This window comes from Tachypleus tridentatus, chromosome 8 (assembly GCF_004210375.1).
Source record: "Tachypleus tridentatus isolate NWPU-2018 chromosome 8, ASM421037v1, whole genome shotgun sequence".
Classification (NCBI taxonomy): Eukaryota; Metazoa; Arthropoda; class Merostomata; order Xiphosura; family Limulidae; genus Tachypleus; species Tachypleus tridentatus.
In genome coordinates this window covers 26638075-26665417 of record NC_134832.1, presented here as the reverse complement: position 1 = coordinate 26665417, position 27343 = coordinate 26638075, and the positions used below count along the sequence as shown (strand labels likewise).

The window sequence follows — 27343 nt, the reverse complement described above, 5'->3', positions numbered from 1 at the left end:
TTATTTAACAAGATATTTAGTTGATTTTTGAGCAAATTAAAAAAAAAAGAATGGAACAGGAAAATAGAAATATGGGTAATTTTGAATTTCTCTCCACGTGCATATTTCATCTAGTATCTAGATTTCTACCTTCACAGTCGGGCAAGATGAAAATATTCGAAAAAATGTAACATGATGTTAGTGGGATACTAAGAAGTACCACAAAATATTCAAGCATTAGCTGAGCGCATTTCTTTGAGTTAGATGGTTTGTATGCCAATTTCACCAGGTGCTTTATTTTTGGTTTGATTTATTGCTATTGAAATATGTGTTGAGGTTATTTCACTTGTAACATGTCCTGTGTGTGTTTGTGTTTTACCTTTAATTTTTGTTTATGTGTGTGTGTATATACAGGAAAATAAGTGTGAGTATTGTTTTATTTTGTTCAAAAAGTTAATTACATAACTTATATGATAGTTGTCTTTATTAGGGTCATTGTGTGTTTTAACTATAATTTAGGTGATAGTTGTCCATTTTCGAGTTACTGTGTGTGTTTTAAATATGTTTTGTAAGTTTTCTTTAAATCCACCGGCTTTTCGGATGTTCGTATAAGCTGTTTTATTGTCGTACATTCTTGTGGTACAGGTTTTGAGAGTGTGCATTTGTTTCCAGAAGTGTTCTGGGGCATCCCATTCAATTAAACATTTTTAGAATATTTCTTACTTCTTGATGTAGAGCACAACTTTCCACAAAAACAAAATTCAAGATTATTATTAAATTTAATGCATTAAATGTACAAAATTGAAACAGTAGAAATCTTGACCGCGTCTATGAAATGGACTGCTTTTAACAAGAAATAATGCAATCGTTTTACCATTTCTGCCAAGTTTCTCGAGCCGACTGCTACACCTTCTCACTTCCGATCCACTTTCCCTGTCTTATTACAATTTTCTTGGAGAATGAATGCTACTGAAAAATACTCGCAGAGTTTTTACCAGGTTTTGGTCATTTTGTGCATCTTTTCCGCGTTTTCGAGAGAAAAAGAATGGAGAAGAACAGTCTCCTTAAACAAACCAGCAAGAGTTTTAAATCAAGACATTTAAAGCGTATTACAAGCGTTTCAAAAAGAAAGTCCATTATGGACTGAGAGTTCACTTTCACTTGTAGACTTTTCACCGAATCTGTTGGATTTTCATCAAAAGCAAAAGCTGGATATGCAATCTGACTCCCAAAAAATGAGTTAATTATTATTAGTTTATGTAATACCATAACTTTTATATGTTACGTGTTAATTAGATTAAAGAGCAGCCCTTAAGGTTGCAAGAACCAATATAAAAATAAAGGGTAAATAAAACAATTAATGGTGATTTAAATACATACAAGTATTTTCGGGGACAGAAAATAAAGGCAGTTTGAATGATCATAATATTTCTATATCGTCACCGACAACTGAACTTAAAATTGCTTAACAGTACGGTAAGAAGCAGACTGCAGAAGCTAGTTGAAGTAAGAATAAACATCTGTTAAAACGAAGCATTCACACGAATCTGTTAGAGAACTAGGAATGCAAAGACAAACAAGCAGTTTTTAGATCAAAATAACAGTACAAGTCTTTGTATAAAGCTGTAATTTAATGCCGTAATAATTCCTATTTCTATATAACCCCTCTACAGAGTACACACCGACAGTTGCTCTAAAATACACGATACTTATATAACGAATATTCATTTACCTTAACTGTATTTACAATTCAATAATTAGAACTCATTTGCAGGTATTTATTATTCAACAATCAAACAATCATCCCATGAAAAGCTCTGTACTTTCGGGGGTCTACTTTTTACTAACGAATAGTGACCGTCATATTACAACACCCCTAAGGCGGAAAAGTGCGCGTTTCTCAGCGACAAGTTTTTATCCTGCGATTGAGTCAAGCACCAGACATCGACTTATTTCTAAACAGTTCATTCAAATAAATCTTCTACATATATAATAGCGAAATGTCTGTCACGCTCTGTCTGTTCTGAACAGTTAATCGTAGAGAATATATCAAAATGCTTCTTTTGAACGGTACAAACAAAGAAAATTGTTCATTTTTTTTGGAATTTCTACAATTTCTATCGATATCAGTATCGATCTGCAAGTCTTCGTATGTGCTGAATGTTCACACTGAGGAAGAGCTTATTAAGTAAAAAAAAGATTTCTTTTTTGTGAAAGAATTTCACAAAAAAACAGGACTTCCTTCGTCGCTTCATTCATAGAAATATTTCGAAGATAGGAACATGAATGGAAAAGAAACGCATAAAGAGAGGAGTGTGTTTAAGAACATATTTGCTGATTTATATATATATAATAACTTTTTTCCATGTTGGTGTCACATGTATAATTTTATTGTAACATATCGAATAAAGTCATGTTCCTTCTGATACTTTTTATAGAAATGATAACTGTTAAAAAGCACACACTTCGGTAGCGATCTTTTCTGGTGCTCAATAAATGATAAGGAACGGTGACATCCAGCGAAAAAATCTCAGCGGCTACTAAGTGAACCTGAGTGTTCTATTATCGCAGATTCCTCCACTACATCGAAAACTAAACATTTTACCAATAAATATTACAGTTTAATCTTCTTGGCTTAAAAGCATACGTAATTTAGTTTTTCTTACTGAAACAACAAAAGAAGATTGTAAACGATCCACTAAACAATCATATTACACATACGCCATGATCCAAAGCATTGGGTTGATTGCACATTTTACATTTATTCATCACTATTACTAGGAAGCTTATAACTGAATTGTTTCAACGAGCATCTCTTCAAAAAAGCTAACGTAATTTCTACAGAAATTATATTATTATTATAATATATTAAGTTAGAGATGAGCTTAGTGTTATAATAAAGAGTGGAGTAGTACATAGAAAATGAATGGGCAACATGAGTTATAAAATGGTTTGGTTTCTTTGAATCTTCACGCAAAGAGCTACACGACAACTATCTGCGCTATCCATCCCTAATTTAGCAGTGAAAGGCTTGAGGGAAGGCTGCTGGTCATTACCACCCATCGCAAACTCTTAGACTACTCTTATACCAGCGAATAGTGGGATAGTTCATTACATTATAAAGCCCCCAAGGCGATTCGAACGCCCTAGCCATCTGACCATGTCTTCATGAAGTAGAATTCTTGCCTTTACAACGGGTTTATTAAATCTCTAAAAATACTAGGGTTGAAATTACTACTGAACATATGACAAACTACAGTCTTTGGAATGAAAATAAGCTTTAAGTTAATATAAAAAAGATTTGCTGTTTCAAGACTCCCAAGCCAAAACACACACACACACACATATATCACATATTTATTTACGTCAAATCTACCAAGACTATTTTCCCCTGTAGCTAATTGTGAAGTGATGGAAATCAGAAGCACACTACCACCCACCATCTGTGCTACGGTAGTGACTGTCACCTTTATGACAACTTCAAAGCTTAAAGTGCTGGGAATATTTTGAAGTTCCGTAAGGATTTGAACCCAGCTTTGAAATTCAGAACTCAATCACTACTAGTTTATAACTAAAATAATATAAAATCTTTAGCTTTAGTTTCATAATGGCGTTCGTAAAAGAAATTAACATCATACATTACTTATAATATATCCAACTCCATAGTTAATTAATCAAATTCTTCATTAATATAGCTCAAAATACTTTGCCGTAGAGACCACTAAATCAAACAACCAATCAGGGTGCCTTCTCCGGTTCTGAAGGTCCATTACTATTGTTCTTTATTCCTTACCAACTTATCTAATTTACGCTTCTGATCTCTAATCCATTTTCTAATGTCATCGAGCTAAGTGAGTATCTGTCCGCCTCTTGCTCTTCTCCTTACGATTTCACTCAACAGAATCTTTGCCATCCTCCCTTTAGATCTATAGATCTAATTATAAGTCTAAAGTAATATATCTTCCCTACTGTAGTTGGCTTCCCGTCTGTGTACGTGTTAGTATTACGTCATTTGTTTGTACACTGCACAACTCTGATTCTGTTCATAATGTGAAAAAGTGTTCGAAGCTAACTTTAACAAGCTTATTCCTTTAGCCATATTCTTATTATAGTGCAACATGAAACTACTAATAACGATAATTTAGGTTATCTATCCAATATGTTCTTAATGAACTAGCAGGGCTGAACAAGGCTGTATTTAATAGCTTTATCGTGCTCGCGCTATTTCAATATTTTTTATTCGTTTAACATCAAATCAAATTACTTTTATCAAATTTAATTTCAACAGTTTACTCACGCAAAGGTTAACTAGCAGATAGCTTTTTAAGCCTCGATTGCTTAGTTGGTTGGCAAGTTGAAATGAAGCACAAAGCTACACAATGGGCTCTATGTACTCTGTCCCACGCAGGTATCGAAACCCGGTTTCTAGCGGCGTAAGTCCGCAGACATACTGCTGTGACGCTGGGGAGCTTTAAGCCTCATAAATTCTGTAAAAACTATGCATTTTTCTCAGTGTAACCAGATGTTAAAATTATATTTAAAATCTAGTGAAACAGTCTTATAAGATTAGCACAATAGCATTTCAATAATGGATCATCATCTCAGAGTAATAAGGTTTGATTCTATACCAAAAAACAAACAAAAGATAATCTAAAATACAAAACAAATGTCCGTACTTCATTGCTACTTTAACCAAAAGAAATCATTAATTGCTTATTTAACATTCATATATTGCTCTCGGTCATTGATGGCTACATCTCGGACGTTTTGAACTGAGTAGTGGCTATTTTGTGTTGTATACTGGGTTAGTCACAATATGCGTTAGACGGTTAGAAATTAAAAATAAAATGTAACAAGAAATATAAACATTGCAAGGATTTTCTACTTCAGACGCGGGGAAAACTGAATTCCGTTTTAAAACAATTTTACATGAAACGTATATTTAGAAAGAAAATAATACTAAATTATTGTGTACTCGAACCAAATATATCACCACATAAAAAAAACTATCAAGGCAGATGAAAAATATGTATAATCTGTTGTATGACTCGCTTTTTTGGTAAGCTTAAAGCTAAGCCAAGGTTCGATTTCTGAATACCAGTTTTAAAAACGATTGTTTGTTTGTTTTTTTAATTTCGTGCATGCAAAGCTACACGCTAGCCTTCCCTAATTTAGCAGTATAAGACCAGAGGGTTTGTTTGTTTTGAATTTCGCGCAAAGTTACTCGAGGGCTATCTGCGCTAGCCGTCCCTAATTTAGCAGTGTAAGACTAGAGGGAAGGCAGCTAGTCATCACCACCCACCGCCAACTGTTGGACTACTCTTTGCCAACGAATAGTGAAATTGACCGTAACATTATAACGCCCCCACAGCTGAAAGGGCAAGCATGCTTGGTGTGACAGGGATTCGAACCTACGACCCTCAGATTACGATCCGAGGCCTTTTAAAAACGATATTTCGAGAACTGAAGACAGCACAAAACCTTTAAATGTACGTCAATTGTAGTGATTTTAACAGACAATAATAATAACCCGGGCCTCTCCGACAGGGGTGAACAGAAACTTGTACATGTTCAGTGACTACTTGAATTTGTACGGACATTTCATACGAAATACGGCGCTGATTTCTAACGACAGACGTCGAGGCAAGCTGTAAACTGGAGAAAGTTTCACTACACAAATGCCAATCTCTAACTTTAACAATACTACTTTCATTCCTGCATTTCACCATGCCTATGACAAAAAAAAAAAAACTATCTAGAAAATCGTAAAACATATTATACATTTAAAATTTTGTTCTTGATTTTTATTCTATATCGAACTTGAACTTCCAGATGAGTACGAGATTTTTTATAAACGTGCTACATCAAGGTGAACAGTTACTATAAAAACAGAATTACTCGTTTTACAACTACTTTATACACTTAATAGCACAGAAACAGCTTAATTTCTTATAGCATATTTGCTATAAAATAATACATTTTTTTATATTATCGTGCCTTTACTAGAAAACGAATAGAATTATTGAACTTTTCTGAGTAATATTACAAAAATAATGCACATTCGTAACACTTCAATCAGCACATAATATATATAAATACAAAATACAGAAATACGAATATAGATCTATAGTATGTGTATTAATTTAATAAACAATAACATAATAATATAAGGAAATAGAGCAAAGTAAACAACATTACATTCAACACGTTTTCCTGAAAGTATTTAATGTTGGTTCTTTGAAGCAAACGTTGTCGTTTATGAATCGCCTTTGCCATATATAAGCGTGTTTATTTTGTTAACTATGCGGTAATTTGACTTCAACAACAAATATTGTAAAATAAATTAAACATCAAAGGTTAATTTCAAAGTACACGACGACTTATTATTTTATTTCGCAGTTCCTAACAAAATTGGATAGACAGAGGGATATGTAAATACTTCACTTTCTAAAGTGCAGTTATAATCTGGTTTAAGCACGAACACCAGATACTTCACTCCATTTATCAGCCGAACAGCTTCACAACCGATACACCAATCTAATCAGCTAAACATAGACGAAATCAACGTGTAATGGCAGTTTTATGTTCTGTTTCAAACCAATTTAGGTCTCAAACTCCTTGAAAATGGCCGTAGATTACTACGTTAACCTTATTATACTGAAAGTAGTGGAGAGAATATAACAGTGGAATTTTTAAAAGTTGTTCTAACTCATGAAGATGGGGTTAATAAATAATAATAATAATAAAATAAACTTGGTTATTCTCCAGAAACGTACCTAGAACAAGTTTTGTTTGCACTTGTAGGGGTAATTATTATAATTATTTTAATTAAGTACTGATACAGCTACAGTTTTCATTGACGCTATTTGGCTTTATAGGTGGTATAAAATCACCCATCACGAGCCCTAGATAAGGGCGACGAATATATGGAACTTTTATAACGATAAATTAACGAATAACACAAGTACCACAAGTTACTATGGACATACATATAACATTAAAAAATTAAAAGGGCGTAGATTATAATAGGCACATCACGTTCGTCTGTATTTCTTACTTTTCCTTTCCAAAATTTTATTTCTAACTGCAAAATTTCAATTTCTCTTATAGAAAAAATAACGAATAATTTAAATTCAAGTGAAATTTTCCAGAAAGGACTGGGCGTGGTCTAAAATTGTAACTGGCTCATTTGTATATTTTAAACCTTACCGAGGCAGTTTTGCTTACATTAGTTTGTCTGTCGAACAGGACTTTCTGGCAGTCACTATAGTTTTAGTGGATGACTCAGTCTTAATTTATTATTTACTGTACTTCAACATACACAAATCTTGATTTATTATGTACAGTTATTACAAACGTTAGTTAGCATGGACAAGGTACGAATGAAAAAATGGCGACATTTAAAATAATAAACTCATAACTAAATCTTCGGATCTCACGTATTCATTACTATAACTTTTTAAAAATAAAACGAGCTATCTCAGAATGGTTAAACACGCCAGCTGCATAAGAAGAAAGCAAAGCTATCTTTTAACATGATGGTTATTAGCAATATCTTATTAAAATAACATCTTCGTAAATCACGTAGAAACCGAGTTCGACCAAGTTGTTTGGCGATAAATTAAAAATAAATCACGATGCGCAATTCGAGGCCGAAGGTGCGTTATAAGGATAACGGTCAAATCCAACCATTCGATTAGATTAGCCTACGAATTGACGGCGGAGGTATTGGCCAGGATCCTTTCTTATCGTCTATCTCTTCTAAAAATTGGAGATGGACAGTGTGAATACACCTAGTTCTCAAAAGCAATCATTTCGTAGAATGTGATAATTAATTATTGTAAAATTATTTTATAGAGCTACAAAAGTCCATCTATTATCCATTAATAAGGATAGTAATCATTTATATAATTATATGCACTGTTGTTTGAAACGTAAAACAAAATTAAAAAAAACAACAACTGAAAATTTCATTCTATAAATGCAAAACAAGAGGGAATCCTCAATCGCCGCGGTACTTTAAAATTCTTTTAGGCAGGAGCTTTGTAAATTAATCTACGATACTTTGGGCAAGGTCTAATACATCTATCGAAAGAGTTTGACCTCCTGAGTCCAAAACTATAAATAGATTTCAAATCGGTCAAGAGATGACGGATCTATGAGCAAAAGCAAAAAAAGATTCGGTGCCATTTTGTAAGCCGCTATGCTACAGTTAAATGTGTAACAATTTAAAGTAAATACAGAGAATACAAGACTTTGAAGACTGCACAAGTACATGAAGGTAAAGGTTATTTTTTTACCCATAATATTTACCAACAAAATATAATTCCATTTAAGTCGTTCGATTATAATAATTAATTTCAGAAAAGTTCCATTATGGTTAACATTTCTTAATTTGGCAAATAATTTACTTCGAAGATAACTAGACTGGTGGCTAGGGCGCTTGACTCGTAATTCTCGGATTCGAACCCTATCAACGAAATGCTTGCCTTTTCAGCCGTGGATGCGTTATAATGTTTATCACTTCTAAATTAAAAATGGCTAGTTAACCCTCGCGTAGCTTTACGCGAAATTCAACAACTTCAAATAAACCCCACTAAAAAAATTAATGATTTACTTGGTACTTCTATCAGGGAGGATCTGCTGCTCGTATTCTGATGGTGAATCAAATATGCTTCGGTTTCAAAACATTATGTGAAAATAACGTATAAACATAACATGAAATTGGAACATTATTTACTGAATAAAATGGAACAAGTGTACAGTCTGAGGGAAAAAAGGGTTAAAAAGAATTATAATTAAGCATGTGTTTTAAATTAGCAATAACTAGACTACTGAATCCTAAGTAATTACCAATTAGATTGCTTGAAAGTATAATAGACTAATTGTCCTCTACACATAAAATAATTACTTTTAAAAACAGGTAAAATGTATTAACTCGAACACAGTTTTCTGCTTCATCAAATATATTAAAATTATTTGCCAACTCTTTTTGATATTGGTATATATGATATTTTATTCAAAAGGTAGTAACTGGATCCATTTTTACTTAATAAAAAAATTATAAACAGCATGGCATATATCACAAAGCAATACACGATTGTATATTAATAATGTGTATCTGCTTGTTACAAAAATACTGTAAAATCCTTTTGCTGGAAGACAAAAGGAATTAAATTCTCCACAGATTCATTATCCAAACTAAAAACGATAAGTTGATGCGATCTTAAAGCCACAGTTTTACTAACAGATACTATTAGAGAAGCCATCACAAATAATTTAAGGTTATCTACAACGCACATGTGTTTTGTTTGTCAGTGACGTATTATAAGCGGGACAAGTATTTATTCTAAGCGATTCGTAATTCGTGCAACACCATGAAGAATGACAGAACCACTTTATGACGCACCGTTACGGTTTCAGATTAGTTATTAATGTCAACCGTTTCCGGTCTTGAAAACAAAACTTATCCACTAATGCAGTTACAGTTGGTCTTGGAATTGTGCCTCTGTAAGAATGCTTGGTATCAAAAACAATGGTTGTTACAGTCCATCACGTCCATTTTCAAGACACAGCAATATCAGTCTACTGTATTCTGTAATTATAAGCATTTTAAACACGTGTTCTTCTGTTCTTTAGCTGTGAGTTTTGCGGAAGTATTGGCATGTTTATACCAGAACAACCCTCTGGTGACCAGAGAGTGCGTTAAAGGATGTTTCTACCATAAGTAATTTCCTTTGTATGCCATCATCCACATACCTTCCAGTTTTTCCCTCCGACAATGTCGCATAAACTATAAATCATTTTGTTAAGTTAAAAATAAAGTACGTAAATTAAACATGCATATATACATATACAATTTTAAATCTGATGTGATCGAGAGATGTTAAACAGTTCATTATCGTACTTGATACATCACAGTTGGATTATATATTTCAAAATAATCAAACTATATAGGAAATGTGTGTGTGTGTGTATCCATCACCAAAATCAATTAAAGTTGTAACGTTCTAAGTTACGTTTAAGAATTAATATGCAGTATTTTATATTATGTTGAAATCATTTTTCGGATTCGCATCATTGTTTAATTAAACACAGTCGCTATCTCCAAACAGTTCAGATCTAAGAGAATGCAAGCAGCTTACGATAATAATAGACATTATAGTGTTATGTACATCCAGTTCTTTCCACAATATAATTTTTTTTAACGTTTTCCAAGGCTAAATACTGAAGGTCTATTTACTGTGTGACAAAGTCCTGAATCATACTGTTTTGATTTCTTTTGAATTTTGCTCAAAGTTACAGGAGGGCTATCTGCGCTAGTCGTCCATAATTTAGCAGTGAAAGACTGGAGGGAAGGCAGCTAGTCATCACCACTTAACGCCATCTCTTGGGCTACTCTTTCATCAACAAATAGTGGGACTTACGGTAATATATAACGCACCCACAGCTGAAATGGCGAGCATGTTTGGTGTGGCGGGGATTCAAACCGACGACCATAAGATTGCCAGTAGAGCGTCCTAGCCACCTCTGAATCATATATGACATATTCAATGAAGATATATGGAAGAACTCAAAGACCGTTATCCAGTGTAACAAAAAGATCCACATAACAATAATACATCAATTTGAAAGCGCAGAGCATTTTTCATTGTTATATTTAATGAGTGTCAAAAGGTCTGGGCAAAATTCTAAATAATACTAAAAAATTAAAACCTTTTCAAATATTCTTTAAGATCTATAATGTATATCTATACAAATCTTTCCAGTTTAAAAAAGGAACGGGAGTAGTTCAGTGTAACCCTGCCGGACAGGTGAGTCTTATGACATCAAATCCCATTATTCGAAGAAGCAATGGTTACTTTGTTAACAGTATCTCTCACCTGAATTATACTCTTCAAAACCATACTTAAATTTTGTTTTCTTGACCAAAAACCAAATATATTTTTCATAGAAACATCATACTTAAACCCTGGTGAAGATTGATTGTGTAATATTCTTCACAAGACTGAGTTGCTGCATTAAAGCAAAAATGGGAAAAAGGAACCTTCTACTCATTGCAAGGTTTTTAAATTAAAAACTTGTTCTACATTTTTATTTTTCTCTCACATTACCAAAATGCAACGCCACAAGTAAACAGCACTGAAAGCTATGTTTAGCTTATTGCAAGTTTTCAAACAATAATTTACCTATTTTTACCAAAAATCGACAGGGAAAAAATTACGTACAAGTCGTTTTAAAAAATAGTTGCCTAAACATCGAATGATAGCCACGTTATAAGATTGGTGGGGATTGCTGTGACAAATTTGATATCTAAATCGCTTACGGTTCTTATCACGGTTATTCAAAAAAATAAAAATAAGCCTTAAAGCAAAATGTCTGTCGCTTGTAAGTACATAAACTACGGGAAGGGGGGGAATTACTGGAAGCGCACCCGTCACTTTACAGACAAAAAATCAACTACTTCTTAAAAAAAAAAGATATTAAAAAATTCCCAAGAATATTTACGAAACAACTGTGGTAACACATTACAAAATTGATGGTGTGCTTCAAGCCATTAAGATATACTATGCCAATAGCATTTCCGTAAAGTAATACAAATATAAACTGAGAACTAATGAATACAGTGTGACTATCCGTATTAAATCGTCATGAAGTACTTGGAAAAACAATAGATACGTTTAAGACCAAACTTCTTTGCTTTAAGCGGATAGTGAAAAATATAATACAAATTACTGATTTAAACGTATCGTATTATAAAATGGATTAAATATAGTAACGACCGGATATCAGGTTGAAAAACGTCTAGCCTATAAATCTGAGAATATCCGAATACTGTGTGCGCTTAAAAAAGTGTAGTCAATGCTGGTGATGAAACAGATTTAACATGAAAAAACAAATACAACGTTTCATAAATCACGTAAATATACTAACATTAAGTTATCGATTTATCATTATCTAAAACATTCGAATTTTAACCATCTTTAATTCACATACATTATGTTAGGCCTATTATATTTTTCTTACATATATATAACAGGCCTAACATAACGTCTTATGATAAGTATAGTTAATCATAATCATGCTTCGCTAGCTTGTAAAAGACGTCCACACGAAAACTATTGTTGAGACCAATAATTAACCAAACTATATAATTATATTTATCATCTTTGGTATTTTTTGTGTTCTAATTTTGAGCAAGCCTAAGTGTGTTATCTATACAAAATACTTCTAACGTAATTTTTAAGAAGTATGACACTACCAATAATATCTATACAACATACTTCTAAAGTAACTTTTAACAAGTAAACTGCTTGCCAATACATATGCTCCATTTCTTCTTTGCTATATTGACAAGTTCAATACTTTTATTTATTTTTAATAAACAGGAAAACAAACGTGCTTACCTCGTTTTCATGATCAAACTCTGGAATAATCTCTTCTTTAGAGATCGCTATAACCAAAAAAGAAAAAACAAACAAACAAATGTTAATATATCAAATTAACTTTATGGTTGGAAAACCAGAATTTACATCTCAAACCATCACTGAAATAACATTACATTTACCTTCTTTGTTCTTCTAACAGTTATAACTGCAACCGTTTCCATGGGCCTTGAAAGTTTTAACAAGTTTCAATTAACTGTAGCATGACAAATTACTTAAAATTCACGTATTAAAAAGCCATAACCACAGTCTTATCGCAATAACATTTAAAGTTTGGTTTGTTTGTTTTTAAATTTAGCAGTGTAAGACTAGAGAGAAAGCAGCTAGTCATCAGCACCCTCCGTAAACTTTTGGGCTACTCTTTTATCAACAAATAATGGGATTAGCCATCACTTAATAACGTCCCCACGGCTGAAAGGGCGAGCATGCTTAGTGTGACGGAGATTCGAACCTGCGATCCTACGATTACGAGGTGATTGCCTTAACCATCTGGCCATGCCGGGTCACAATAGTGTTTAAAAAAACAATATATTTGGCATTTATCCTAACGACTAATGAAACTGACTTTTTTTTTATTTTAAGTTTCCACCAGTCATTTCTTAACTTGTTACAATGAATGGAATGATATTTAAAAAAAAGTACTAAAAAATATAACGATTGCAGGCCTTGTTACACTCAGCACGTTTAAAATACGTCATAAAGTCCGAAATACGTAACGAAAGTATTACATAACAAAGTCAAATACAATTTATAATTAAGACTAAAGTTATAAAGAGCCAACTAATGTTTAAACCAATGATTCAGTTTAAATGTTTAGTTACATAACCTTCATAGGTACAGTAAAGAAATATTGGTTTACAAACTCATATTTTTTTAATGTTAAGAATATCAGTTATTGAAAAACAAAACTTTACACGGTCCTCAGCGATTAAACATAGGATAATTCGTATAATTCAACAATACTGAATATTTAATAGCTAATATGTATAGATTGTTGGGTTTTTATTTGAGGTTGTTATATATTTAATTCAATACCACTCATTGTACGATACTGTGACTTCATGTCGAGATCTTGAATGTTTAATTCTTACTTTTTGAATGCCATAAACTTAATTCTAGAATATTTTACATTTATTTAACAAATGTTAGTTGTCGGGTGAAGGTTATTCTGTGTGTTGTTCTGGGGTGTTCGTTGATTTAGTTGTTTGTTGTTGTTTTATTTCGAACAAAGCTACAGGACGGCAATTGTGCGCGCTAGCGGTCCCTAATTTAGCAGTGTAAGACTCGAGGGCAGGCAACTAGTCACCACCACAAACTCTTAGGCTACTCTTTTACCAACAAATAGTCAATTGTCCGTCATGTTATAACGTCCCCACAGCTGAATGGGAGAACATGTTCGGTGACGGGGATTCAAATTAGATAACTAATCGAATATCGCTGATCATCTGTGTCCCTGTAAAATATTTCTCAATTTAGTAAAATACTACGCTCTTGTTTTTACTGAATTCCACGCAAAGCTATACGAAAGCTATCTTCGCTAGTCCCCCTTAATATTGAATAGGAGTCCACATCACTCACCACCATCTTTTGAGTTAATCTATTCAGATCAGGTATTAGAATTTGATTGCCACTCTTATAACGTGCACACAGTCACGACGTGCGAAGCGTTTAACGAAACGCGAACCCACAGAACCTCAGCTCCACAGTCCTGCACACAAACCATTCATATTAAACCCGATATGATGAATGTACAACCGATCATATACTATCTCTTCCACATGGCGAGTATTTTGTACGTCATTTTAAAAGGGCTGATAATTATATCCTGGATTCATCAGGATTGATAATTATATTCTGGATTTATCACCCCTTTATAAATATTTTGAGCAGCTGACAAAATTTATTTCTCTTTGCGACCTTGAACGACCTCATAGAAATGTTAAATCATGAGATAAAACTTCATGAGAGAAAGAAAATTTCACAAAGTCTGAGAATCTCTAGAACCATATCAGTAGCAAGCAAGTACGTAAAGAGATCGTCTTTCGCTCGTTCTTATATTACAACAATTGAGGTGAATCAAAGACTTGAGGGCAAATTTCTTTTACAACAATTTTTACAAACATTTTAAGCCTAGTATTATTTATTTTCTTAGTTACCCTTGTCTATTACTTAACAAGCTTCTGAAACAAATCTTTAAAATACAACAAATAAAATGTGCCCCCCCCAAAAAAAATACTGCTTTGTTTGCAATTTTTTGATTTACATGTTTTCTGAAATATCGAAGTTCGTTTCAAACTTTTCTGACCATTTTATAATGTTCTGTTTTTGGCAAATAAAGAAACTTCATATCTTCCAAGATTATTACTTGAGTTCCAACTTCGTTACTCTTACACAAATATAACGTAAATATTTACGTGAGCATGGAATAAACTTTTCACCAATCAGCATGAACTGCAAGCGTGAAGGTTGACACACGTTTAATCTTTTATATTAATATATAATATATACATCTTTGCAACATTACAGTTATTACCCAATTGGTTTATCGTATAAATACAGAACACAACGGTTTCAGGTCAATGGGGTTCATATAAACAAAACTGCCCGACGTTTACATATGTCCAATGACGCAGCCGTCACGTGCAAAAATATTTTTACATATGCAAATAAGATGTTTATAAAAGTTATTCCATAGATTGATCCTATTTGAATATTTTGACATTTTTTTACATTATGATGTCTGGAGAGAAAAGGAATCTACTACAATTTAAGAATGTAAGAAAAAACAATAGAATTTCTTCAGTGTTTATAATAATGTCAAATCCTCATTTTTGAGTGTTTGAACTTGTTTATATCAGAAATACATCTTTATATATTATGACATATTAAAATTCAAAAGCAGTTGAAATACGAGGGGCAAAATCAAGAAACCTATATGAAGATACTAAGGATAACCGATATAATGCTGTGAATGTAACGCACGACTACTTGTTACAGTAGCGAAAAATCAGGCTATTTGCTGTGTCCACCGAGGGGAATCGAGCACCTGATTTTACCGGTGTAAATCTTTGGACTTATTGTTGTCCCATCGCGGGAAGAATGCAAGAGATGAATGTGGACTATTTAAGAATCTGTTCATGTATATGATGACTTTGTTGTGTTTTATGTTCTTGTTTTTTTCGTTGTATTTTTTGTTCTTGTTTTTTCTACATGCCCTATGAAGCATGAAATGGATTTCGTATCACTGGGGGCACCTTAGGCGTCACTACCAATAACAAACAGTAGAACTGTTGGTACTTGAGCACGTGCCGCTATTGTTACTTGTATCTTTGGATATACAACATCAAACGCTTAATCATATTTGTCTTTGGCCAAAAAAATTATAAAGCAACTGTGTAAAACTATCCGGCCAAGAAAATGCTTAAGTAGAAGAAAAAAGAATAAAAATGTATTAAAAAACAAGTATCCCCTCATCAGAGAAGATCAACACAGACACAACAACTAAATGGTCAAACACTACATTCTGAATAAGCATACACATGAAATAACCCAAAATTACCTCTTATATTAACAATGTTATATCTTTTGCTTCTTTATTCTTACACAGGTTTATTGATCTTTGAAGAAATGTCGGAGTTTTTTTTTGTTGGTTTTTCTTTTGTTGTTGCTTTATTCACTAGCAGATTCCGTTTTTTATTTCATTTTTCACATATAATACTGGAAAAAGATAAAATATTCGAAAAATCAGCTACAATGTACATACAGTTAGCTATCTTACAGATAATTAAGTACGCTGATGCTAAACTTAATTTGTTTTTTGTAAGCAGCTTATTTGCACACGTAAAGCTTGTTTCTATACGAAACAGCAATAACATTTCCTGGATGTAAACTTCCACATCAAATTGGAGCAGAATATTTTTCGTATTTCAATGAGTTAATACCTGAATGTTAACTCTGGTACTGTACACTTTGGTTACTTATCTCATTCTTCCTTTTACATTGTCTCTTTCAGATCTGTGACTGACAAACAGAAGTTTTAGTAAACACCAACGAAAATAGTCTGTTTCAGATTTAAGTGTAGACAAAACATTAATCAACAAAACAACATTATTAAAAGAAAGAAAAAATAACTCCCTTTACAGCAATATTAACACTAAAATTACCTAGACGCAACAGTTTTAAGGCTACCAAAAGCCTGCGGCGTCAGACAGTCGCTAGTAATACACGTACCACATAGAAGTAGTTACGCTTTGAATGCACGTGATGCTACTAGGATATTGATCTTAGATTGTCCTGACAAAATGTAACCACGATCATAAAGAAAGGAGCCTTACACATGCAGATGAAACAATACTGACGACTGATTAAATTACTGTCAAAGTACGAAAGATCATTCACTGTCCGCTTCTGTTTTTGTATTCTAGGTGCAAGCATTTAGTTCATAACACGAACTGAATGGAATCTTGATGGTCATGCTTTCTGTCGAATACACTTTTTGAAAGTATTCTAAAATCAAGACTTTTACCTATCATATTTCTTGAATATATTCTAAAACCGAGACCTACTAAATAAACTTCTTGAAGATATGAGTTTTCCCCCACCCTATATACATTCTGGTTTACTTGCTAACTCATATATCTGTATCAAAAAGAAAGTCGTTCACCGATAAATTTGCTGTAACACTAGTTTAAGCAGACATTTGGTTTTATTGGTCAGCAAATAAGGTCTTTGTGTTATACCTTTAATCCCCGTATAAAAATAAAAAACAGACAGGTATCCCAAGATTATATTGGTAGCAATTTTTAATGACATTATAGTTGTGCAGTTATCAGTAATATAATTACCTGATTAGCGCCATGTACTTTTTAACCGTCCGTGGTAGTAAAATAATACAAAGTTTGTAAAAAGAGAAAAAAAAAGGAGGAGGAAATACTGTAATGCATAGTTAAAGTACCATAACCTCTCGTATTTTATAAACAAAGTCACAGCCAACAACAATAAACATCACAAATAAAACGTCACACAGATAGAGAAAACCTTTTGGAAATTTCCAGATAAAACATACACAATAACTTCAGGAAAATATTATCCTGCATAATAATTGAATCCTCCTGGTTAAGGCACTGGAGCAAGTTATGGTATATCTTATTGGAAATCGCCAGTACACAATAAAACACAATGGCGGAGGTTCTTACTCTTCCAGGAACAAATAAAATTATGATTGACAAAAATATTCCGAACGAGGTTAAGTGCATTCATTTTTAAAATGGCACGGTATGCCATTATAGTAGAGAGAAATATCCAATTTATGTTTTTTTTTCATCCTTGGTATCAATTATATCGCCGATAAATTCTTAATGTAATTTATAGTAGTGGACTTGTTTTATTTATTCATACAAAAAACGATGTTAAGGTATAGACTTATTATCCTTTCCTCTTCTTTTCTTTCTCTGACATTCATGTCTTTTGGTTTTTAGCCTAGTTTGCTTTTAACCAGTATTAAAATATGAAAACAAAAGTACTTGTAATTATTCATTCAACATGTTTAACTTGCCAAGTCGAAACAGGTTATCGATATTTATATGGTGATACACCATTATGTAAAGTAAATAATGTAATATATTTATTAATTTGTGGTATAGTTGGTTGAAAATATATAGGGCAAACTCCAAATCATTTACATCTAAGGATTAATATACACAGATCTCAAACTAACAATGATTCCTGCATTCATTTCAAGTAAATTAACATTCATTATGTATTCTCAATACGGCTGGTATGGGTATTAAAAATTTAATTAAAATAAAGAACTTTCTTTTCATTAAAGTTTTAATACCCATGCCAGCCGTCCTAAAAATACCTTTTTACTTCAAGTGGTCGTATCGTCTTCATGAATTAACATTCATTACTTTTCTTATGTTATGATTATTATTTAGAATAGTTTATAATCCTAACTTATTGATAGAATATGAAGATTATTTTATTTCAAATAAAACATTTTATCGATTAAATGAAGATTGTCAAACCCAAACTGCTGAATTTTTAAGAAACATTACTTGCTTTAGACGTTTATTTCAGATTGATAATTATATCATCAACCAGTATAAAAGGATGCATATGTAAACATATTGATAAATTTTAATAATGCTTGTACAGATATGAATTCTGGTTTTGATATAGATATTAATATTTCAAAGTTTGTTATGAAAAGGTTATTCAAACTGTACAAAACTAAAGTATTTATGAAAATTTCTTTTAAATTTTTATTTTTAATATATTTTTCTGAAGTATCTGACTTGCAAAATGGATTAATTTAGGTTAAAATAGGATAACATTTTATTTTATAATATTAATCAAATGAAGGATAAATGAAAGAAAAACTTATAAAATAAAGTTTATTGCAGTTTATTTTAACCCTCTATAATCTACAAGGTTTCAAGATGAAATATTTTCTATTAGGTTGTTATGACGTAGAATTAATTTCAAATACAGTAAACTAATAGGACCTATTCTTTTCAATTAGAAAACATTTACTGAAGACCTTAATCCTAAGGGAAGTCATAATTTACTCTGTAACAACAGTAGTAATAATTTAATTCGTAATAACAGGTAATTTCGAATTTTAAAGAAAAACAAAAAACTACAATTTTAAATGTTTAGTAAAAACCATTGATTATTATATTACAAACTTACTATAAACTTTTATCCTTCTTGCTTCTCTATCTCTTTTTTTTTCTTTGAATGGAAGCAAATTTTTACTAATGCTATGATGAAATCAATTAGTAAATGTTTTAGTTATACAGAAATACTTTTATTGCTAATCTAGAGAAACCCGTGAAAAATGAAATATATATAAGTATTTTACTATACTTGTTCTTTAATTTTGCGTTTGTTTATGTTTGTTTCTTTATTTAGTATTTGAGTGTTTTCTATGGTTATGTTGTGTTTATTTGACTTGCAGTGTTCGAAGTAAATATACTCTTCAAAAAAAGAAACGCAAAAGGGATATTTTTTTTATTTTAAAGAGAAATATATGTAATAACGTTACAAGCTCAGAGTATGTGATGTTACACGTGTTAAGGCACTGATTGTCAGACCAAAATGACAATAAAAGTTGTGCACTTTGAAAACGGAGGAAAACATCGGATTTTTCGCCAAAACGCATGCGTGTCCAATAAATTTGTTTGAGAGATCTGCATGTTCTGCAAGTGCAACATGTGCAAAATCCCTATAAAAGTGACGGGTTCTCGGTTTCCATAGCTCAGTGTTAAGCCACCGACACGCAATACAGTTACGCCAAGACTGACTGAAGCACAACGCCATTGGTCGCTTGGAAGCAGGCGAATCTCGATCAGATATTGCCAGAGCTGTGAATGTCCACCCAAGCACCATCACAAGGCTATGGAATCGTCACCAACAACATGGATCAACTTGTGACCGTCCACGATCTGGCAGGCCTCGTGTGACCACGCCCGCACAGCATCGCTGCATCCGGTTACGTCACCTTCGGGATAGGACCACCACTGTTACGTCTACTACCTCAACCATACCAGGGCTGAGTAGGATTTCCGATCAGACCGTACGCAACCGTCGACGAGATTCTTAGGCCCCATGTGCAACCCATCATGGTGAACGTCAACGATGTTTCTCAACATGACAACACCCGTCCTCACACAGCCCGACTCACCACTGTCTTCTTGAGACACCACAACATCAACGTTCTTCCCTGGCCCTCCAGATCACCAGATTTAAACCCCATCGAACATCTTTGGGACGAGTTGGACCGACGTCTGCGACGGCGACAACTTCAACCGCAGACTCTACCTCAGCTTGCAGCAGTTTTGCAGGCTGAGTGGACAGCCATTCCACAGGATGTGATTCGTCATCTCATCGCTTCCATGGGCAGGAGATGCCAAGCAGTTATTGATGCTCAAGGGGGGCATACTCGTTATTGACGTTGAGTGACGTTAAACTTCAACTTGTGAGCGTGGACTTCGCCTTTGCAGATGTTCAGCAGTGAATGTGCAAAGTTTCACATATGTCATACAGAACTACCCGGAATAAACTTGTTAATAATATGTTTCAAATTTTGCATTTTGCGTTTCTTTTTTTTGAAGAGTATATATCTCACGAATCAAAAAATCACGAACCGTATACTGCTGCAAACCATATATTCCCGACATCAGCAGAAAAATAACAAACATTTGGCAAAAACTAGTAACAAAATATGACATTCCAGTTAATTCCAAATTTATTGAAAAACCAGGCGCAAAACTAAGGTCTATACTGTGTAAATACTACACTGACCAACACCACACCAACATTATTTATAAAATACAATGTGATAACTGCCACGACTTCTATATTAGAGAAACAAGTAGAAAAATGGAAACCAGATTCAAAGAACATAAAAAGTCACCTTCACACGTTTTCGAAGTGTCTTGTATTATATTGTACAATAATATAATAAATAATAATAATAAAATAACTAATATAAAAATATATATTAAAACATCTAAGCACGCCCTCTATATTCCGACACTCAGTTATACAACCCCTTTCAAACATGTGGTCAGCTTCCGGTCAGTTACCTCTTTCCTTCTTTGTGAACCTGACGATGACCGAAAATCGAAAGATTGTTCGCTCCTCTACGTAAAAAATTTTCTCTACCCAAACGAGCCGTTTTTCATGTGGATTTTTCTCTACAAGTGGGTTTTCTCGACATCACTGAATAATAATCATAGTGCACATTATTTACATGAAGCTTTGGAAGGATGAGTGAGAACTTACAGTATCCACATTGTCGATTTTATTATTAGTAGAACGTGTCCAAGTAACAGCTTTAAATCTGCTTTTATCATTCGATTGCTGATTCATTCGGCATACGAGGCTACACTGGCTGATTTCAAACAGCTGGTCCTATACTTGATGAACATTGTTAAAGTAGGCAGTAATAAGGATGCCAATTATTATTGAACTACAGATAAAGGTTTTACGTTTCTTGTTATTTTGGAACAATTGTCTTCGGGCGGAGGTGGGGAGTTTTACGAATGTAGAAATTAAGAAAGGTTTTAACAATAAACATTTCTACAATTACGTTAAGCTTAAAGGGTAGAGGGTCGGGTATTCAATAAATATAGAAATAAAGGTAGTTTTTAATAACATACATTTCTACAATTACGTTAAGTTTGAAAGGTGTAGGTTGAGTGTTTGACACATGTCGAAATTAATAGTAGTATTTAACAATTGTTTCTAGTATGATACTAATTTTAACGTCTTTAGTAATTTATATATATAATGAGTTCAATAAATTTTATTAATAAATCTGTTTATTATATTTAATAAAATTCTTACTTTTCATCATTGTTAAATGGTGTTGACTTAATGGGCTATGTAATCGTGATGCAATTTAAATATTAGGTTTAATATACGTGTGTGTGAGTGAGACAGAGTTAGAAAAGTAAACAAAACATTGGCTTACGTGTAAAGTAAAAGAATAAAGAAAACAATTTCTCTTTAGTTTGGTGTAGTTCTGCACATAACGAACTTGCATTGTTTACGTGGGCAGTTTGTTCGTTTGTTTTTGAATTTCGCACAAAGCTACACGAAGGCTATCTGCACTAGCTGTCCCTAATTTAGCAGTGTAAGACTAAAGGGAAGGCAGCTAGTCACCACCATCCATCGCCAACTCTTGAGCTACTCTTTTATCAAAGAATAGTGAAAATTACCGTTACATTATAATGCTCGCATGGCTGAAAGGGCGAGCATGTTTGGTGTAACGGGGATTTCGAACCCGCGAACCAGACCCGTTTACTTAGAACTCGGTAGACAGCTTGGTACTCTGTGCATACAAATATATTACAGTGGTAGAATGTAGCAACTGAATATTTCTGGAAAGAGGGTCTAGCAGAATAAATTTAAGAGCTGTTGATTTAAGTATTGAAAATCCTTAAGCATGTCTTGGGCAGAATGTTTTTTTTTCTAGTGAATTCGAGAAAATAAACAGACCTTCTTGAGTGTTTTGAGAGAGAAGTCTCATACTGAATAGACTCTCAATTTGTTTTCAGATATTCGCGCAAAGTTACTCAAAGGTTGTCTAAAGGAAAATAAATAAAAATTAAGGGCATTTTACAGTCATACTCTATGTAATCCCTATTTACTTAGGGTATTCCAATATAATGAAAATTTCTGAAGTTATTTCTTCATGGCATTCAGATACACACACACAATCTTTAGAGCGTTCAAAAAGCGTTTATTTTACTGGTTACATTTTTCTAGATATCTTAAAAACATGGCTTTCATGGAATACACTTTAATTTGGGGTACTCCAAAAGTACATTTTCTACCAACAGTTTTTTCCGGTATAACGAAAGCATGCTTCTTATTGAATACACGTTTCATGAGCGAATTAAAAACATGCTTTCAACTGAATTTACTTTATGGGGAATTTTTTTAAAAAATGACACCTATACTGAACACTGTCTTCAAGAATATTGTGAAAGCGTGTTTTTAATGAATATACAATCTTCTGGAAACTAACAGATTTTGGAAGAAGAAAGAAATACGCCTAAGAAGTTATTTCATAACTAAGGCTTTTTTATTATTTTTCTAGAGATATTAGCTCAAAGCTATTCAGGTCTAACCTGGCCGTATTTAATTCTGGAGTGATTTACTAAAGCGAAATCTTACATAATACTATCTGGCCGAATAATGGGATTTGACTATCACCCTTATGACGTAATAACAGTTCCAGACAGTAATTTTTTGCAGTAATGGGCTACGAATAACGAACCTACAGATCACAGGTTGTCACACTAATCAGTGTCAAATCCAGGCCACGACTATTTCAAAAGCAAAAGTCTCTACGAGGTTTTTGTTAGCAGAGATACCAAAAGAAACAATGATTGGAAGATAACCAAGAATCCTCAGGACTACCATGTTATGAAGCGAAACAGGAATATAACAACAATATGCTTAGAATTGAATGCTGGGCGCCAGGAACCAGTATCGAATAAAACGTATGACGTGAGCTCAGTCGTATGAGGATATTTAGAATGGTGTTTTCGCGCAAGCCATTCAGTTGTTCGAAGATTTTGTTCAAACAATGGTGGATGACTGCAAACAGTGACGAAAGGTCAAATGGTCAATAAGTGGACTTACGCGTGTGAAGAAAGGAAGTTCAACGAGGAGAAAAATCCGAAAGCCTTGTTTCAACCGCAAGGGAAGATATTGTGGAAATTTATAACTGTTCAACAGCCTCAAATGTTGCTGGATAGTTACGTATTCACGTATTTCCAAAATCTGTCACGTATTTCCTTTCAGGTTTCTTATAAATTGGTAAATATTTTAAAAAGTATTGTTGAAATCAATGAATAGTATAGCCTTTCATTACAAACACGTCAGAGTTTGAATCGTCTGTATTTAGCTATATCTTCACGGATCACCAGATTTACTGTCAATCATTGAAAACTGTGGACGTTAATTATCTTAAATAATCACCTTTTCCTTAAATAGCAAATAATATATAGCACTATTTCTTCGTATACCTTCAACGTGAAGCGATTTATTCAAAATTATAAGCAGATATCAAAACAGTTTCGATGTATTCCTTCTCAGTATAGGTGTTTAATTTAAATATATTATGTGCGTCTTTACAACTATAATTGAGGAAACATAAAAACAGTGTTCGAACTTGTAGTTAGAAACACATGCATTATGTGCAGCAAGACGGCTACCTTGCACGGCTAGGAAGATCTGCTAAAATGCTGAAAACACGAGATATCGAAAACATGACCTATACACATTTATATTATGATTTCAAAACAACATTTTAATGTTTTGATAAGAAATCAAAATGTTTTAACTATAATACTTCACTGCAATCCACACGTATACTGTAATAAGTGGTGTTTTCTATAAATGTTTTTAGTATTTAACTACATACACACACACACATACACGTACTTTTATTCATCATTTTATTGTTTATTTATTTAAAATTTCACGCAAAGCTACACGAGAGTTATCTGCGCTAGCTTCACCTAATTTAGCAGTGAAGGACCACCCACCGCCAACTCATGGGCCACTCTTACACCAACGAATAATGGGATCGATCGTATATTATAACGCCCCCACAATCGAAAGAACGAGCATATTTGGTGGGAAAGGGATTCGAAACCGTGACCCTCAGATTGCAGGTTGACGCCCCTAACCACTTAGCCATCTAGTGACATACATATGTACGTATATTACATCACGCACAGATGCATCTATTAACACCTGTGTATCTATATACAGTTGCACATTTTATATTCATTATTTACGAGAACAATTACGTCACCTCTAATTTTCCTGAATGATCGAAAAATCTTTTAAATTATTTGGCAGATCAAGAATTTGGTGTCAAAGCAGAACCACACGTATTACCTGAAAAACGATTACAAAGCGCTCGAGAAACGAGACAAATTACCACCACCAGTGGAGAGAGGCGCCAGGCTGGCGTACCCGAAAACAAGCAGACTCAGCTCTGCGAGACTTCACGAGGGTCAATTACGTGCCATTAACCGGATTGCTAGCTGAAAGCCTCAGCACTGTTGATCATACACATGCGGTGATCACTCCCAGGTTCTTATCTGCCTATAGCCAGCTACTACTGCGTTGGATCAGAGCTAATGTCTCATTATCCTAGAACATGGTTGTATTATTCATCCTACGTAAATGCTTAAAAATACACAAGGAACATTTTAAGAAGTTCTCCCAGACTCTCGTCATCATTTCCTCAAGAAACTACAAGACACGTCACAGCTGGAACAAGAAGGAACAACAACAACCAAAACTTCCAGAGCAATGACCAAGTTTTTCTCAAACGACTTTCCAAATGGTAGCATTGATATACGAAGAAAAGCGCCTTACAGCTATTGAAAAGAAACAGTTGAACCTCACTAACCAATAAAGGTGAAATAATTTAGAGGTATAAATAAATTATGTTTACGATTCTTCATTCATGAATATCCTGACCAACAGCTTTATCAATGAAATATAATTTTCCAAACATGTCTTTTAATTACGTTAAAGACGGTAGTATCTCTTTAGCAGTTTTCTTAGAAAGATATAATAAATAATCACTCAACTACTGTTTAAATAATCACGTCCTCTCTCTCAGAGATCATTCTAAAATCGAGATGTACGAAGTAAAAAGTTAGAAAACAATAAAAAACAACAACAGAAACGTATATTCTCTTCATTGTCTAGTCTGAACAGCGAAATTACTTCAAAATTTATTAACCGTTTTAAGATAGTACTACTAACCAGATCATGACAACCAGAACCCCTGATTTTAACATTGTAAATTCATAGGCTTACTGCTGTTTTGACAGGAGAATAAGCAGTACGTCACACCCAAGAACTCTTAACCAGTCCTCAGCTATAAAATATACCATCAACTCTGCTATCAGTCCTCTAGAAAAATGGAAACACATTTGACTTTCCAATATTTATTAACAATACCTAAAATATTACAATAGTTATCGTTTAATTGCATTTAACAAACCAATACCTGAAAATCATTTATCGTGTGTCACAACTGCCCTTCATATTAGTTTTAAAACCAACACTTCAATTTTCAAACAACTTAAGCCCTGCCTATAGCTCTGTGAAACTGTTACCTTAGACTTCAGCTCCTAGCAGCTGTTAATAATGCATTAAGTATTAATACACACATTAACTCTGTCTTTAGTTAAAGAGTAACTGATAATCCTTTTCCACTGGTTATTAACCGTCTTCAGTTTCCTATAGAAACTGTTCACTAATGCATCAGGTGTAGTAGCTTTTAATGTTGCATTCAGATTCTTAGAAGCAATTAATATTGACTCTATTTGTTTAAGTACTTGAAATTTCTTTCCTTCAGTATTTTTTTTACTTCAAAATGAAATTGCTGAACACACTGTCTTAACTTTCCAGTTGTTTACTCTAAATTCTCTAGCTTAAATGTTTCTTTTCAGTAATCCAGTGCCTGTTAAACTTTGTCTACAGCCGTTCAGTAAATGTTAAAGCGCATTCAATCTATTAATTTTGAATGTTTCCTTTAGTATCTCACCCATTAATTCAGAAGTTCGTTATTAACCATGGAGGAAACAAAACTTTCAGTACACCTAATCCCCAGTCTCATACTAGATGTCAACCTGCTTTCAGTTCCCAAGTTGTAACAAATATACCTTGTAGCTACTACCTCAGACTTATAACTATTCTGAACATTGGTTGTGATCTCCAAATACATGCTTTTCTCTTAAGCATTTCAGGAGCTATGAATGTTGTCAGTTTCTAAAAACTATCTTATACCTAGGTTACCTTTTACTCTCGTCTTCTAGAAGTGCTTATTTACTTCCAACTATGAGGATATTGTTTTCAGTTTCTTAGTAGCTCTTATCTCCTCTCCTTACTCACACTAGCTGTTAACCCTCCTATACAGCCTGTAATACAGGGAACTTCTGTGTTTTGTTTCTGGGAGTTGTTATCCTGAAGTTTACCAGTAAGCAATAATCATAATATTAGCCTTCCAATAGCATTAGTCTTTTTTTGGTTATTTTCAGCTCCTATTCAATCTTTTGTCTACAAGAAACTAGTAAACCTACCTTGATTCCACTATACTTGCTTGTAGACTCCCAATATAACATTAATTCTAACTTCAGTTCCCAATATGCTATTACTACTGAATTTTCCCAGTGCAAAATAACGACTTTCAGTCCTTAGCAATTGCTAACACTTGTTTTAGTTTCCTTTAGTTGTCACCCACCCTTGAGTTTGAGTATAGCTCCTAACAGGCTTTCAGACAAAGCAAATAATAGTGCACTGATTTTTATATGGCCTCTTAACGTCTCCTTAGCTTTTCAAACAGCTGATAATCTATTTTGAATTTCTTA

The 27343-nt window shown here is 33.3% G+C and overlaps 1 protein-coding gene across 1 annotated transcript in view; it reads right to left on the bottom strand.

Annotated features, from left to right (window-relative positions):
* The window catches only part of LOC143222022 (cyclin-dependent kinase 14-like), a 141147-nt gene that overhangs the window by 62131 nt on the left and 51673 nt on the right, over nucleotides 1-27343 (bottom strand). The window contains exon 3 of the mRNA XM_076447834.1: nucleotides 12387-12433. Coding sequence (XP_076303949.1) covers nucleotides 12387-12433 — 47 coding nt within the window. The remainder of the gene's footprint in view (nucleotides 1-12386; nucleotides 12434-27343) is intronic.